At 43.1% G+C, this 15,912-nt stretch overlaps 1 protein-coding gene across 1 annotated transcript in view; it reads right to left on the bottom strand.

The window, feature by feature from the left end:
* Window positions 1-15,912, bottom strand: part of VPS13B (vacuolar protein sorting 13 homolog B) — an 869,608-nt gene that overhangs the window by 77,870 nt on the left and 775,826 nt on the right. Inside the window, exon 39 of the mRNA XM_019545488.1 lies at window positions 12,671-12,867. Coding sequence (XP_019401033.1) covers window positions 12,671-12,867 — 197 coding nt within the window. The remainder of the gene's footprint in view (window positions 1-12,670; window positions 12,868-15,912) is intronic.

Below are 15,912 nucleotides of genomic sequence, written 5' to 3'. Positions count from 1 at the left end.
CAGGTGGGGTAATAGTATGGAAGTCAAAATTTCAGGAGTAAAACATTTTTAAAGGTTCCAATCATGTAGAATCACTTTAACATGAAAAAAGACCACCAGATCAGCAAACGAACAGAACAAACTGCTCAAACCAACACCACAACTTACAAAGTGATGGAATTCACTCTTACAAGCTAGGGAAAAAACCCGTATTTACTTGAATTCAAGACACGGTTTCCCTAATCAGCATGGGTAAAAAAAGCCTTATCTTATGTTTGAGTATTGGCCTAGGGCAGGTGGTGGCTCAGCATCTCCTGAGCCAGGATGGTTGTTTGGCAGGAGAAGGGGGGTCACAGGGTAAGCATGGGGGAGGCTAGGGGTGGGGTGGGAGAACAGGGGAGACCTGCATGCCCGGTTCAGGGGGAGCGCAGAGGAGACTGCACTGCCTGTAGACCCCGCTTGTCCCCAGCATGCCAAGTCTTAGATTTGAGTACTGGTCTGGAGTAGGCTACCACCAGTTCTCCCTGTCAAGACTGGGCTGAGGCCGAGCTGGGGCCACAACTGGTGCTGACTGACCCAGAGGCATAGGGGCACAGGGCAGGGGGGAGGCAGCAAGGGGAGCAGCTCAGGGGCAAGGAGGGAGGAAGGGAGGGCCGGCAAAGAGGACAAGGGCAGAGGGCCAAGGGGTGGGGGTATGGCCTCCTGCAGCTGCTTTCCCAGCCACAGGAATGGGGGGAATTAATTTAAAATGACCTTCTACTAATTAGAATGCATTTATAATTTCCGTGTATAGAATCTAATTACTGAGGGGTTGTCTTATATTTGAAGCATCTTGGATTTGGGTAAATACAGTAGTACGCTAGAGCAGAAGAGTGAGTTTTTTTCTGTACAGCAGGATGAGCACAAAATGACTGTTTGCAGTGCCTGGGAACCCTCTGGAGGGACACACCTGGGTAAGAGGCAGGCTTGAGGGGTCTAATCCTGCCTGAGAATTCTTGCGGCATGCTAGACCAGGCCCAGAGCCTGCAGAGCCCCTGCCTCAGGTGCCCATGCTTTCTCACCTTAAACAAAAAGCTGTGGGCCACAATAAAGTGGCCCAGTCTATTACTACCTTTGGTTCAGCCACACATTTGAGCATTTGTGGCATGACAGAAGGCAAGGGCATCTATTTGCTTTCACTTTGTGATGTGATACAAATTTTTACAGCAGCATAAATGTGATGTCTGTTTCCACCCTAAGTCATTGAGCAAGGAGGCACTAACAGCTAGCCAATAGGAAATGCCAGGTTCAAGGCTGTGTCTGAACTCCTCCACTAAGCTTAGATATCAGGCTCAGGGCTGCCAAGAAGCTGCTTCCATTCTGTCAGGCTGCAGACTGCTCAGAGAGGAGACAACTATGTGAACCAAGATACCTTTACTTCCAGCAGCATGGAGTTCACTCTTAAACAACAATGGCAGGATGCCAGCACCCACCTTTGGCCCAATAATTAGTGGGAAGAGCACTTGCCCAAGAAGTCAGGGATGTGGGTTCTAGGTGCACTCTAAGGGAATTCAAAACTACATCACCCACTTCCGAGGAGAGTGTCCTAACACTCTGGTTAGATAGGCAGGCATTCAAATGGTAAAATGGTAACCAAGCAAGAGGGAGTAAGTGAGTCTCTAGCCTCATGGATATAGCACTCTCTTGGGTTCTGGCCCCTGCTACCAGGATTATTTTGACCTATGGCTAATGTAAAATGCACGTGCAGTCTTGGCAGCATAAACAAGAACCTGGGACTCCTCGTTCCCAGGGACATAGGCAACTGGTAGGGGAGTGGGACACGTGACCCCCTGACAGGGCTATCCCCACTGCTGACGGCATCTGTGGGTGCTCGCCAGCTCCATCCCTGTCACCGCCAGCGTGTCCGTGGGTGCTTGCTAGCTCTGTCCCTGCCGCTGCCACTGGCACCTGCGGGTGCTCCCCAGCTCCGTTCCCACCACAGCTGCCAGCTTCTGCAGGTGCCCCCCCAGACTCAGGGGGCACCAGTCACCCATGACCAGGGATGTGCCCTCTTTACTGGGTCTCATTGTCACAGTGACTCTTGGTGGCTTCCAGGGCTTTTTATATATTTAATATGCAATAGTTTATGGTTAAAGAATAATAGTTAATCATGTCTTATGTGTAATGTGTCCCAGGGGACTAAGTAGTGCAATAATGTCACTATGTACTAACAGTGGCAATAGGGGCCAAAAACCTGGGACTTTGTCTTCTCAGGTGGGTAGTATAAACCTTTGGCCACAGAGTCATGTCCTTAGTGCAAGTTATTCATCTATCTCCATGAACGTTGTACTCTTGGCTACCTAGTGTCCTGCTTCAACAGAAAAGGGGTAAGGGATACAGCTGTATTTTGTATTGAGCTGCATGCATGTTCCCAGAATGCAAGAGTCATTAAGTGTACATTGACCTCACCTAAGGAATTGGGTAGAGCAAGAGAGGATAGGTGAGAAAGACAGGTCTAGCTTCAGGCTGCTGTGCTCAGGTTCTTTTCAGGTCAAAATGGAGGCATCTAATGAATCTAGTTGCTTAAGAGCTTTTTAATTATTGAATATGGCCAATTTGGATCACTCTTTCTAGCTTATGCTTGAATACTCCTTGAAGCCTGTTTAGGTGCCCAGGGGTTGATTTAGATATTGTGCATAATACTATGAGTAGGAAGATCCATTAAACTCTTTTCGAGAAGTCATGTTCAGGATCACTGTTCCCACTGTTGTATAAAACAACAATGAAGCAACCACCATTAAAGAAAAATCAGTCTTTGCAGGCTGTGATGATGGGGATACTGCAATATCGTACTACCTTGGCCCCTGGCACACGTAACCCTAAAAGTGTTTTGTTCCCAGCATGCAAGAGACATTAAGTGTACATTGACCTCACCTACGGAATTGGGCAGAGCAAGAGAGGATAGGTGAGAAAGACAGGTCTGGATTGCTTCTGAACAGGCCCCTAGCTTCAGGCTGCTGTGCTCAGGTTCTTTTCAGATCAAAATGGAGGCACCTAATGAATCTAGGTGCTTAAGAGTTTTTTCAGTTATTGAATATGGCCAATTTGGATCACTCTTTCTAGCTTATACCTGAATACTCCTTCAAAGCATATCTAAGTGTAACGTCTGCACATACCCTTTACGAACAGAATTCAAAGGGACTGTATGCCATTCAATCTAGAAGTCTGCCTTCTTAGAAAAGCATTTAACTAAAGATTCCTAAAAGTTACCAATTCTAAACTTCACCCATAAGTACAAGGCACAAAACTAGAAATATCAGCAACACTCAGCCACAGATAAAAGCACAGGAAACAAGGTTAGTGACAATGTACCAGAAAAGTACTGTAATCGTTTAATATAGGCTCAGCTAATCTTAAGGAGAGGGCAATGCCCCATGCCACAGAGGAAGACAATCCTTGTCAATCTGAATATGGGGAAAATGACTTCCTAACCCCAAATTTGAGGATTTAGCATGACTCTGAATGAAAGAGCAACTCCATTTAGGCAAGAATCTCTGAGTTTTACAAGTACCATAAAGAGCATCATGAACACCCCAACTGAAAATCCTTAAGTCTTAGCTGTGGGTAGTGGTCAATGTCCAATGCCTTGTTGTTTCCCCTTCTCCCTTCCACTACTCCATACCATGGCATTCATAAGAGGAAAACAATTCTTTCTGCAGGAGATCAGCAAAAGCCCTGAAATATCAGATTACCAGAGACCTACTACACTGTAAGAAAATTACCTCTACACCCCAAAATGGAGATTGCAAATACTTAATTACTGATTAAAGAAAACTTTATTCTATCAAATTTTCCCTTCCATAAACTTGTCAGGTTGATTCTAACACAATTCAGGCTCATTAATCCAATACTTTGCTTGCAAGACCATTCCAAAAATTCACTCTTCTAATGGTTAAATTTTTAAAAATATTTTCCAATCTAAATTTGTTCATAACCTATTTATTTGATTTTTATGACACTCTTGATTTTTAGCCTAAAAAGCTCTTTTCTCTCCCTAATCTTTACCCCACTAATATATTTATAAAAAAATAATCATACCTGTGTAGCAAACTTGTTAAGCCAAACAAGTCAAAATTCTCTGACTTTCAAGACTCCCATACTTTTCTTGTACCTTGTGTGAAGCACAGAAATCAACTGCATGTAATAAGAATTCGAGACCTGCACTTTGTATCCTTCATGCTATTTTCTACTATGTCAGATACAATTAGATAATAAAACAGTTATCTGATAACTCAAAAACATTAATTTATTCAATGGAGTCCAGATAAAGTAAAAGTATTAAGAATAAGGAAAGAGATAAATAATCCTCTGATTGTGAAATCATTAAAATTTGGTCATTAAATAATTGTGGTATTGCAAAAATATAAATCATAGGTCACATTTTCCAACATGCTCCAGGAATATGAAGATAGCAGAAAGTGACTGCAAATTATTAATTGAGGTAAAAGGCACAGTGAACTCCTATGCCTCGGAGCAGGCATGATGCACCGAGTGGGTGTTTTAAAAAGTGAAGAATGGAAGTAGAAAGAATATCAGTATAAGGAGAACTGATTCTGATATTACTGAATGAACCTTTCACCCTTTCTCTCCAAATCCCAAGACTGCCAGAATTCTGAAAGTTGATCATTTAAAAAATATGCTGTTACAATATATTCAGATATGATAATTTCATATCATACAAATTCAGAGCTGCTCTGGCTAAATACATGGCAAAATGGAATGACCTGTATTATTCCTACTGTTTCAACAGTGTAATTCTTTAAAGCAAAAAGGTTGTGACAAACCATGACATGAGAAAATATCCACTCAGAAAAGGAAAAGACCCCTTAACTCATTTAAATTATGACTCTAAATACTGGGTCATACTAGTCCAGGATTATTAAAGGTTTTAACCTGGGTCATTACAGATCAAAATCCACTGAATCTAACTACTCTGAATGAAAACCAAAACCTTTAGCTAGAAACATGATCATAATTTTCCACAAGAACGCTTAAAAAGTAAACATTTAAGCATTATTAAAATATGCTTGTATTTCTTTATGGTATTTTAGATTTGAAGATGTTTCTGCCAAGGCATTTTTGATGTTCTGTGAATATAAATATACTATATTAATAGTTACAGAAGTACTTATTATTTAGAGCATAAAATCTGTGCAACTACATTAGAAACAAAAACATGACTGGAATGATTAGAAATTGATGGAGCTTCTACCCTCAGGCTTCTTTTCTTTGCTTCATTTCAGAATGTTACTTTGAAGAAATGATCATTAAACTTTTCTGCATATGCCATATGAAGGGTAAAATAATTCCGCTTCTGATCCCTCTTATTTTGGGGCTGCCTCTAAGGTACCACTGTCCATAATGCCACACCAGACTGTATGATTTCTGGTGAGCCTTTTTTAACTGAAGACTTTATGGGCCACAAAAATCATTTCATTCAGGACTCTAGACCATACCTAAACACCAAAGGACCTTACAAGTTCAATGAGTATTATTCATATGCTAGGCTAGCTTGCCCCATTTCCTGTATTTTGAATCACTTTAATCAAGCTTGTGACTCGCATGCATATTGGACAATAATACCTTGGGCTATCACTACAGTTCATCATGACCAACATCACTGCAGCCCATCATGTACTACTTGGTATGTCAGCTGAATCTATACCTTTCCATTAACTCTGGAGTTCTCCTGTCACCAAGTAATATGAGCCATATAAGTTTCATATTTTATTATTGATGTTAGGAATCAGTAATAAAGTTCTTAAAACACAAGGGACTAGCCATCAAGTACTAGTTATTAGCATATCAGAGAGGTTACAACAAAAACCTGCTGAGCTTAAAAAAAGGTATTGTTACTGAGCACCAGCTGTCTGCACATGGCAGCAATGTGGGGGTCTGACCCATAATATAAGATCAAACAAAGGAAATAAACTCCAATCAGATTAAGGACTGCTTAAGGCCTTCTATTATTTATGCTTGAACATTAATAGGAATTTTAAAAATTAACTAATCAATCATATATTTCCCCAGGACTTTAAAAATGTCAAGTTGTCATAGATCCACAAAGCAAGGTAGCTTAGAACCTTCACCCAGGCAGAGTAGCCAATTTTCCCCTCTTTTTTTTGCAAATAAAACCCCCTCTGCCTAGAGCCCTTTGCTCCAGACCTGGGCCCTGGATTTCTCCACTACTGTATCTCATCTTGGATTTTTCACTAAACCCAAAAAAACTTGAACATGTATCAGATATTTTTAGTGCTTTGGGAACTGTGCAGCCAGTGGATATTAGCAGTGATAGAACAGCCTTTTCCAAAACAAGGCCTCTTTCATCACTCCAGTAGTCAGTAGCGTGCCCAAGGCAGGGCGATCAGGGCAGCAGCTGTGGGTGACGATTTTGGGGAGTGGGGACATACAAATAACAGCTGCTGTTGGCTAGGTGCATTGCCAACCCTGGCACCCAGGAGTTGCTGCTGCCCAGGTCCCAAGCTGCCTGGTTCCATCTCTGCCTCCATCATTTAACATTCAGAAGATCATTAGATCAGAGTGGAAAAAACAAAGCTTGCATGTATGTCTGTGCTGGTAGCAATATATTCTTCTCTGGGATTTAATGAAAGACAGAACCACAGGTTCAGCAATGCCTACTGTTACCAACTTATTTCTTCTCCCTCCTTCCTAATGAGTTTCACAATATCTGCAGTTCCATAATATCTGCAGTCACCTTCTGAAAGGGTTCCTATTTCTGGTGAGAGCTGCAATTTTTTCAATACTTGTGAACTGCTTCAAAATCTCCAAGCAATCACAATTCAGAAATAATCATTGCTTCATGCATCAGATCCTGTTAGGTTTTGAGAAAGAGACATTGTGTACCGGGCACAACAGGTTCATGTGGTATCTCTGGAGAACAACCATCTGCCTTCTGATCCCCTAGGTTCAATTCTCTAAGGATCCCACTATAAAGGGCTCCTGTCTCTCATGTGTATATATCTCTGTAGCTGATCTTAAGTGGGTTTGCAGTGTTGAGCTGGCTACAGAGCTCAATTTTCCTAAAAAGAGAATAGCCTGAAGTCCTGTTGAAAATTCTGCCAGAGACAGATATTGTTCGTCATCTGAACAATATGAAATTGGAGTTGCAATATGTCTCCACTATGTCTCAGTTTCCCCACTTCTGGATAGCATCTGAGGGAAGCCAGAGGCAGTATTTTGCTAGGCTCATGCTTGTTGGACTATTACCCTGCATCAGGACTAGGAGGAAGGGGGTACTCTTTGACTCCAGGTAAGGACCTATGTGCCAAATCATTTCCCATCACCATCTCCATCCCTCTTACTGATTATACACCTTAAGCTTTCTGTGCCTTCCTTAGGGTATTTATCAAGTACATCTTTGTTACAGACCTTGGATCCAAACATCCTCCTCCAGGGCAAGTACTCATAAGGTACAAACTTATTCAGATCAACTACATCAAGGCAGTCAGAGTTACTTACCACTCATATCCCACAATCCCTAGACCTACCTTCCAACTGCATCATCTCTAGTGGCAAGCCTTTTTCTTTCCTCTCCACATCTGTTTTGACCTATTTAATGGGCTTGAAGGCTGAGCTCAGCAGAGTGCATGTTGTGTCTCCTAGCTTAGTTATCTGAAAGGCCCCCTTCCTTCTGGCATCTGTTATACTTTTCACATCAAGCACTTCATCAACTATTTATTCCCTCCATTTGGTTTTCCACTAAGACCAGGCAGAGATCTTCATTTTCTACCTGGAGAATCACCATTCTCACAGTAGAAATCAAAACTGTATAGATGTTCGGGCTTGTTCTCCAGGTGCAAAAATGGCCACTTCAGAAGAAAAATAACCTGGTAAAAAACAGAGTTAAATCACTTCTGGGAGAGTTTCCCTTGGGAGACTGAAAGTTTATACAGTTTCCCTCATCTTAACTCTGCCTGGGGCCAGGCTCCTCCTGGGGAAAAGCTCCCTGTCTTTCTAAGACGGGTCACTCCGGTCTTGAGAAGGTGTTCAGAAACAGCTGCTCCACCTGTCCCATAGATTGAGACGTGAAGGAAGCAGCAGCCAGGAAAATGTCCCCCTCCTGCCAATCAGTTAACTGGCAGGATGTGGGGAAGGGAAGGGGGGGCATTCTCCCAGGGCAGGGACCTTCCTGGCTTTCTATTGCAGCTGCCACTGTCAATGGCCACTTGACAATCTATCCCCTTCCCAGGCAGAGGAGAAAGCAGGTTGTCAATTAATGGGCTCTCCTAAGGATGAAGCTGTTTCAGGGAATAGTCTTCTAGCGCCCCCTGATTTGAGAGCTTACTTGTGCAGCTCTCTAGCCACGGGGATGGAGAAACATATGTCCAGCTCCTGAGCTATTTTTCTACCAGACAAAAGTAATTCTTGTAGAAATTAATATCTGTATGAAGGAAAAGTAACCATTTACAGCCCCTGAACAAACACCCAGGGAACTAAGTATCAGGCAGCTGCCCACTTATATTTGCAGACAGTACATTTATTTGGTCTCTGGGATCCTGAGTTAAATATAATTTCTAGTTTAGGTTTTCCATAATCCTACCTCTCTACTTGACTATTTTGCCCTGACTTTAGTCAGTTACTTTTCTCCTCAGAACTGAGCTGATCCCTCTAAATTCATCTACCCCGATAAGGTGTCCAATGTAAATTCTTAGGTTTCTAGTCTTCTATCCATATTTTAAGTGCACACCTCATGAAAGTATTCTAAATCTACTAGGACATAAAAAACACTCAGGGGATTGCCTTCTATATATCTGCCCTCCTTTGCAACCTTCATGTACACAACCCCCCAATTCTTTTGCATGCTCCGAGGCTTTTTCCTGTAAACTTTGGATGTCAGTTCAAATGTTACTAAGGCAGTAATGTTTTTCTTAATTGTCTATCATTCCTTAAATCAGTTTCATCCATTCCATTATATGCCTCTATAGCTTCAGGCCTGTTAAGGGAATGAATCAGTGGAAGGGCCTGATTGAGATCACAAGCTCTCTCAAAAGTTATAAGGTGAGCTAGGGCATCAATATCCTCTTCTACTAATTAACCTCCCCATTTATGGTCCACATATTGTGCGACTCTCCTTGCTTACTGATCTTTAGGGCTTCTTGCTCCACAGGTTCTTGATTTCCAGCTAATGCACTCTTTTGCCCTCATCAGGCAGCTCCAGCTTATGTTCTTTCACTTGAATTCTTTGTGCTTTTAGCAGCAATGGCTGGCATCTATTTTTTGAGCTGGTCTCTGGACCACTGTCTTCTACTGCTCTTGCTGCACAGGACTCTGCAGTGGTGCTCCTTGGCCTTTCCTGGAACTTCTGCGTTATCTAGAACTCCTTCTTCCCTGACTAATACCAGCAAACTTAACTGCTCACCAGCAACCGTATGTAGGTCAGGACCCTGCCTCTTGACTTAATCATACTTAAGGGGCGATCATTTGTCTTTTAAAAGTTTAGTCCCCCACCCCAGCATAGGCTTATAATTGGTCTCTTAGGGAATTGATATTAAGCCGTTTTCCTTGTCCATCTTTGCCTCCTTTTCCTAAAAAACACATAGATCAATTTCCCCTTGGTGTTTCCTCAGACTAAATGGTCACTTTTTGCAAAATAATTCTACTGTAGGCAGTATCCCAGTCTTGCCACCAGCCACTATGGCTCTATCGCTTTTTTGCTCAGCTCTAGGTCTCTACTTTCTAAGGGGGAGACTTGTGGCCCCACTGCTCCAAATCTGGACCTAGGCTTCAGCACCACTCTTTCCTCCCTGAGTTTCTTTCCTCAAGTCCAAAAGACTTTGATCTTGTGTAGGTTTTTGGCTCTTTGGAGTGGATGACTGCAGCAATCTAAGAGTCTTTTCAAAACAAGACTGCTTTTATCACTCAGCCAGAAAATGGTGGGAAAATGGTGTTTAGGGTTCCTAGGTTAGCATAAAGAGCAAGGTTTATACACATCCAGTATCAACCTGTCTGACCCTAAGCATCCAGGATTCGATCTCTTTTCCTTATTACCTTCCTGACATCTTAGTTCTTTGTTTTCATAAGTTTTTTCTCTCTCAGCTGACAACTTTTAAAGTTAATTTCATTGCTGTATCACTGAGGTAACTCTATTCGTACGTTACAATGCAGAGTGGGTGAACTGAGTCATATAGGCCCTTTATAAAAATAAAACACAAATTCCTCACATCCTATATAATGGCCATGTAAATACTAAGCAATTATAGTCACACAAATGTAATTTTTGGTATTTATTTTCTTTTTCCTATTTCCTTTTTGATCATACAGATTAGACTAGAATAAACAGACATGCAGGAATACGTCCTCTCAGTTTTTGCCCCCATCAGTTCTGATGTTTAGTAGAGAAGGCTGCTTTAGCACTTTCAAATATTATTTAGTCTAAATGTAGCTCTAAGACAGGGGTAGGCAATTATTTTGGGCGGAGGGCCGCTTACTGAGTTTTGGCAAGCCATTGAGAGCCGCATGATAGGCAGCCAGGGGCAGATAAATATTAATTGTCTAAATTTTTTAGTGGCCCCACAGGCTGGATAGAATGGCCTGGTGAGCTGCATCTGACCCGCAGGTCGCATTTTGCCCACCCCGCTCTAAGAGAATGTTGTAAACAGGTATACCATGTGCACTACCTCTAAAAATGGATGTAACTACTGCAGGGTGATATGTAGTGCACCCCAATAAGCTTGCTTTGTCCCATTTTTGGAGACTATGTGCATGGAGTGTGGGCAGTGTGCCTTGCTCTCCCTGGTACAGTAAAAGGCTGTATCAGAAGACATCCTCTATTCCAGTTATTCATTTTGTATCACACTTTTTCTCCATATTGCCTCAGCTAAAGCTTGGGAATCTAAACTGGTTTCATTTACACAGTCTTTTATAGAGTCTTAAGCACGGCTACTGAATCTAGTTCTCCTAGTGTGACAGGACCTTGCGTTAAATTTGAAGTTATTGTGCTATTCCATAAGGAGGCTAATTTTATTTATTGTATGCACATAAATTTATGGAAAGTGGCTGGTAAATGAAGTTTCATTTCACCATATCACTTAAGTTTTCTACAGGTCTGTTTATTTAATACAGTGGCTCTCAACCCCTGTCATACTGTGACCCTATGTTACAGCATTAAAGTTGTTGGTTTGCTATCCAAAGGTAGCTATAAAAGAAAGGGAAGTGTTCATCATTCCACATTGGGACTATTTGAGACCTTCTATTGGGTGTTCCAAGTCCCAAATTAAAAACCTATGGTATAATATATTTTACGTATATTAATTTACATTATGATACAAAATATGGTTCTGATGCTAATCACAGTCCTCCATTTTAAACTGACTTAGTCTTTTAGTTTTAAAGTTATTTGTACTTCATTTAAACTCTACCGTCACTTCTAATCGCTGTTGCTTACAAACCTTTCTACTAGAACTCCCTGTGTGAAATATCAGGTACAATGATAAATCCCATCTGAGTAGAAAACAATAGCTATGACTGCAATGTCAAATGCTTTGATGAAAAAAAATCTACTGAATTTCACTAGCTTCATTTCTAATTCCCACAGAGTTCACATTTCTATGGTGCTAAGCTGACCACTAAGGTAATTTTGCGAAGGTTCCACATTCAGAGGAATTAACCTTGTCTAAAACACTTAACTTCTCAATGATGAAAATGCATTCCTTCACAATTAACATCAAGAAATCATTTCTAACCTGATACTATTAATGGAAACCAGATGTTTAATTTTTTTTATTGATTTTGTTATCCATCTTCTTATTTCCTGACTCCTCCTGAATTCTTGCACACACACATGCACAGGATTACACAGCACATGACTACACACAGATGCATAGACATAGAGCAATAACAACTAGCAAACGTGCTTGGATAAAATAGGTAGTCTCCTGATCCATGTGATGCAACTATTGATAACAGCATGAAGGAATCTGGCACTATTCTGCAACATTTGCTTGTGAATTTCAGATGAATTAAAAACCCCTCTAACAGTTTCTTCTCACTGCCTGTTATTCATAAGCTCATGGTTTTTGTGTTTTTTTGCAGGGTTAACTACTCACAAAGCTGTTTACAATGAACTCAATGAAAACTTTAATAATTTCATATAATTTGAAAACCCTAATGATGTTTGCATTGCAAGTACTGTGAATACTATGTACTGATCATCATGAAATAGTATGAATATGATTAATGTAATTATTTAAGCATGCACATACAACTTAATTGTGCCTTTCAGGCACTAGCTTGCAGTGAGGTTATTACAAAAGTGGAGAACCTAGACAGTAGCTATGCAATGCATGGGAAAATAATGTCTGCTACTACACAATAGATAGTGGCACATCCTCCCCTCCTTCTTGGCTACCCAGCTGAGCTACCTGGTGCAGGTAGGTAGTGTTGGGCCACAGCCTGGCTGCCTCTCTTACTAATCCTTGTGTTAAAGATTGCTTTGTTGGCAGCCTCTGATGAATCTGCAAAGCAGCTCTTTTGACTCCCACCCTAAGGATCTGTCAGAGTCTTAATCACAAGGTGAAGCTCAGTTATGAGCTATTACTCCTAGTACATATGGAAAAATATCCAGGTTCCTGAGTCACTTGAACGAGGTCTGCCCAAAGACCAGGCTTAGGTTTTTTTTATTTAAAAAAATTACCTTTGGTCATCAGCTGTGTTCTGGCTGCTGTTCAGGATAATCCTCCAAAGGTCTGAAGCTACAAGCTCTTTCTGATCATTCACAAGGTTGATACTAGGCAGCTGTAGTTCACAAACTTTGCTTTCTGATAGACTGAATTCTCGGAATGCAACAAATGATTTCTGGAGATCATCCCAGTACTCCAGGCTACAAGGAATCTGCAATATCCAGAAGATACCAGTTACTTTACATTTTGATGCAAATACGCAAAACAGATATAGACTGTCTATTTTAGAATTTCAAAATTACTGAACAAGAATTGTCAGATGAAAGAAAGAGGATTTTACATCCATACATGGAGGCCGTGTTACTTCTAGTCATTTAAGTTAAAATATCATTTGACCTTGCTTTCAATGTGTCACTTTGAACTTCATCTTAGTGGATAAAAAATAGTTATTTACAGAGATGTACTTGGTAGCTGTGTTGGTCTGAGACAAAAAGACATATAAAAAAATACAACTCTTGGCTCCAAAATGATACCTTTTATTAGACCAACTGGATAATGGTAAGAAAACTGTCCTTTTCTTCAAGCTTTTGGGATCAAAGTCCCTTTGTCAGGCTCTGGGAAAAGTGTAGATGCTACAAGATGGTAAAAAGTCCCCATTTATTCTGGGCACAGCTGGGCTCAGTGCTTCGCAGCAGACAGGGCCAGGCTTGTAGCTCAGTTGGCATGGCCCCATCCCCTGTGAGCAAACACTGACTGGGCCATGTCAGCCAAGTGCTGAGCCCAGCGCTGCTCACAGGGGATGGGGATGGGCTCGGTGCTTGGCAGTGCCCCTCACAGTAGACAGGGCCAGGCTTGGTGCTCAGCAGGTGCAGCCCCGACAACACCACTTGCAAGGGATGGGGGTGCACCAGTTGAGTACTGAGCCCAGCACTGCTTGCAGAGATTGGGGACAGGGTCAGACTCAGCGCCTGGCTGTCACAACACCATTCCCTGCAAGTGGTGTTGCCTGGGCCATGCTAGCATAGTGCCAAGCTTGGCCCCATTCCCTGAGAGCAAGGTCAGGCTTGGTGCTTAGCTGGCTTGGCCAGGATCAGCAGTAGACAGGGCCAGGCTCAGCGCTCTGCTGGTATGGCCCCATTCCTTGCAAGTGGCACTGCCTGGGCTGCGCCAGTCAAGCACTGAGGCTGGTGCAACTCGCAGCAGACAGGGCCAGGCTCAGACCTTGGCTGGCATGGCCCCATCCCCAGGTTTGGCACTTGGCTGGCAAAGCCCATGTAGCACTACTTGCAGGGGATAGGGCCGTGCCAGCTGATTACTGAGCCTGGCCCAGTCCCCATCCCTGTCGCCTGCAAGCAGTACCGAGCTCTGTGCTTGGCTGGCACACCCCCTGCCCCTGTCAGTGGTGCTACCTGGGCTGCACCAGCCAAGTGCCAAGCCTGGTGCTGCTCACAGGGGACAATGATATGGTGTATAAGTTGAGGTTGAATTTTAAAAGCTAAAAATTGGGCTTCAAAACTCCGCTTGTACACCATAAAATACAGTATGCATGAAACACAAAAACTCTACCTTAGAGCGTTCTCATTGTGTTTCAGGATGTCACTTATATGTCATAAACAGGGATCCAGGTTTTCCATTTGCTGTGGAAATGGAACATTGCAGCCTGCAGGGAGCTTCCTGGGGCTGGAGGGAGCAGGAGGAGGAAGACTGGAGGTAGAGGGCACATGTGACTGGAGCAGGAGAAAGATAGCACGCATAGAGCTTTCCCTCCTTGTAGCTGGGGGCTATGAATTGAGCCACCCTGTGCCATGCCACCCATCTGCTGCTTTGGTGCCCTCTAACTCTTCCTGTGCTTGCCAGCGGGTTATCACAGCGAGCCAGTGGCAGGCAGGTATGGAGGAAGGGGGACATGGGGCAACAGCACCTGAGTGGGACACAGGGCTGTGACTTGCCAGATGTGGGCATGGAAGGGTTCATGGGTTCTTTCTAGCTCTGCAGCAGGTGGGAGAGTGACAAGCCTTCCTCTTCCAAGATACTGTGCTTGATCCCTCTGCCCGCAGTCCAGGGACTTGGGCTCAGCTTTGGCAGGCTGACCCCTGGCCCCATGCACACATGTGCACCCAGCAAATTCTCTCCCTAATTCCTCCACCAGGCTCTCCCATCTTGCCAGCCTGATTTGTACTACCCTTCCCCCTTTCCTTACTATTTATTTATTGATTTTTTGATTGCACTACTCATAGATGTGGAAAAAAAGGGTGCTTTACAGGAAGAAGCAGCTCATTCGTTAGACCCAGCTCCACAGCATCAGTATAGATCAGGCACTTCAGCAGGGCTTTTTGGCACTTTTATCTAATAGCTGATTCAATCAAATGTTAGATAAAAGCACCAGAAAAACCCCACTGGAGCATCTGATCTATACAGATGCTGGGTGAGCCAGTTCCAATTAATGTGATGTCTCTTCTGGCTGTGCGCTGAGCTCAGTTTGGGGCATGCCAAGCTCAAAGTAAAGCACCATTTGTATTTGTGAGTGGTGGGTGGGAAGGCAGTGATGAATAACGCTGTTGCCCATGCACTCCTTCAAGGTGGCCAGGCGACGCAGACCCTGCCCTTGCTAAGGCATGGCTTCTGCCAAATTTTCTTCCATTCTCAGCATAGGTAGGGCTGGAGTGGGTGAAGAAATGAGCATGACCTCCAAGAGGGGCACTGACAGGGCTGAAGAGGGCAGGGTGATGCAGGTTAGGAGTGAGGGGCAGTGGCAGGGCCAGGGGCTGTGGCTTGGTAGTGAGGGCCAACAACATGGACAGGGACAGAGAACTGGTATAAAAGGGCTGTTCAACTCCATAAAGCAGCAGGTAGCACAGCTGCAGCTGGACCCGTGTCCTGCTGAGCAGAGTGGGCAGAGGGAGCTCTGATTTTCCCTGATAAAAAAAACCCACAAAATCAAATGCCAAAACATACAGGAATTTAGAATCTATTTTATTATAATGATTGAGACTGGTAGGTTTCTAAATTGCTAAACAGTCATTAAAATGTTTAAAGCATTGTGTTCCACTTATTCGGCTGAATTCAGGACAGTGATTCAAATCACCGAGTCGAATCACTGTCCCCTGACTTGGCCGAATCTGAAGTGAATACTGGATGCTTTGCACAGGCCTAATGGGGGGGTGTGTGTGTGTGTGTGTGTGTGTGTGTGTGTGCGCGCGCGCGCGCGCACACGCGCACGTGTGTGTACAAGTTAGGCTTGTGCAAAGTGGCTAGT

Source organism: Crocodylus porosus, unplaced genomic scaffold, assembly GCF_001723895.1.
Source record: "Crocodylus porosus isolate Cpor-Errol unplaced genomic scaffold, CroPor_comp1, whole genome shotgun sequence".
Lineage (NCBI taxonomy): Eukaryota > Metazoa > Chordata > Crocodylia > Crocodylidae > Crocodylus > Crocodylus porosus.
Note: the sequence above shows the minus strand (reverse complement) of the source record. Positions and strands in the feature narration are given on the sequence as shown.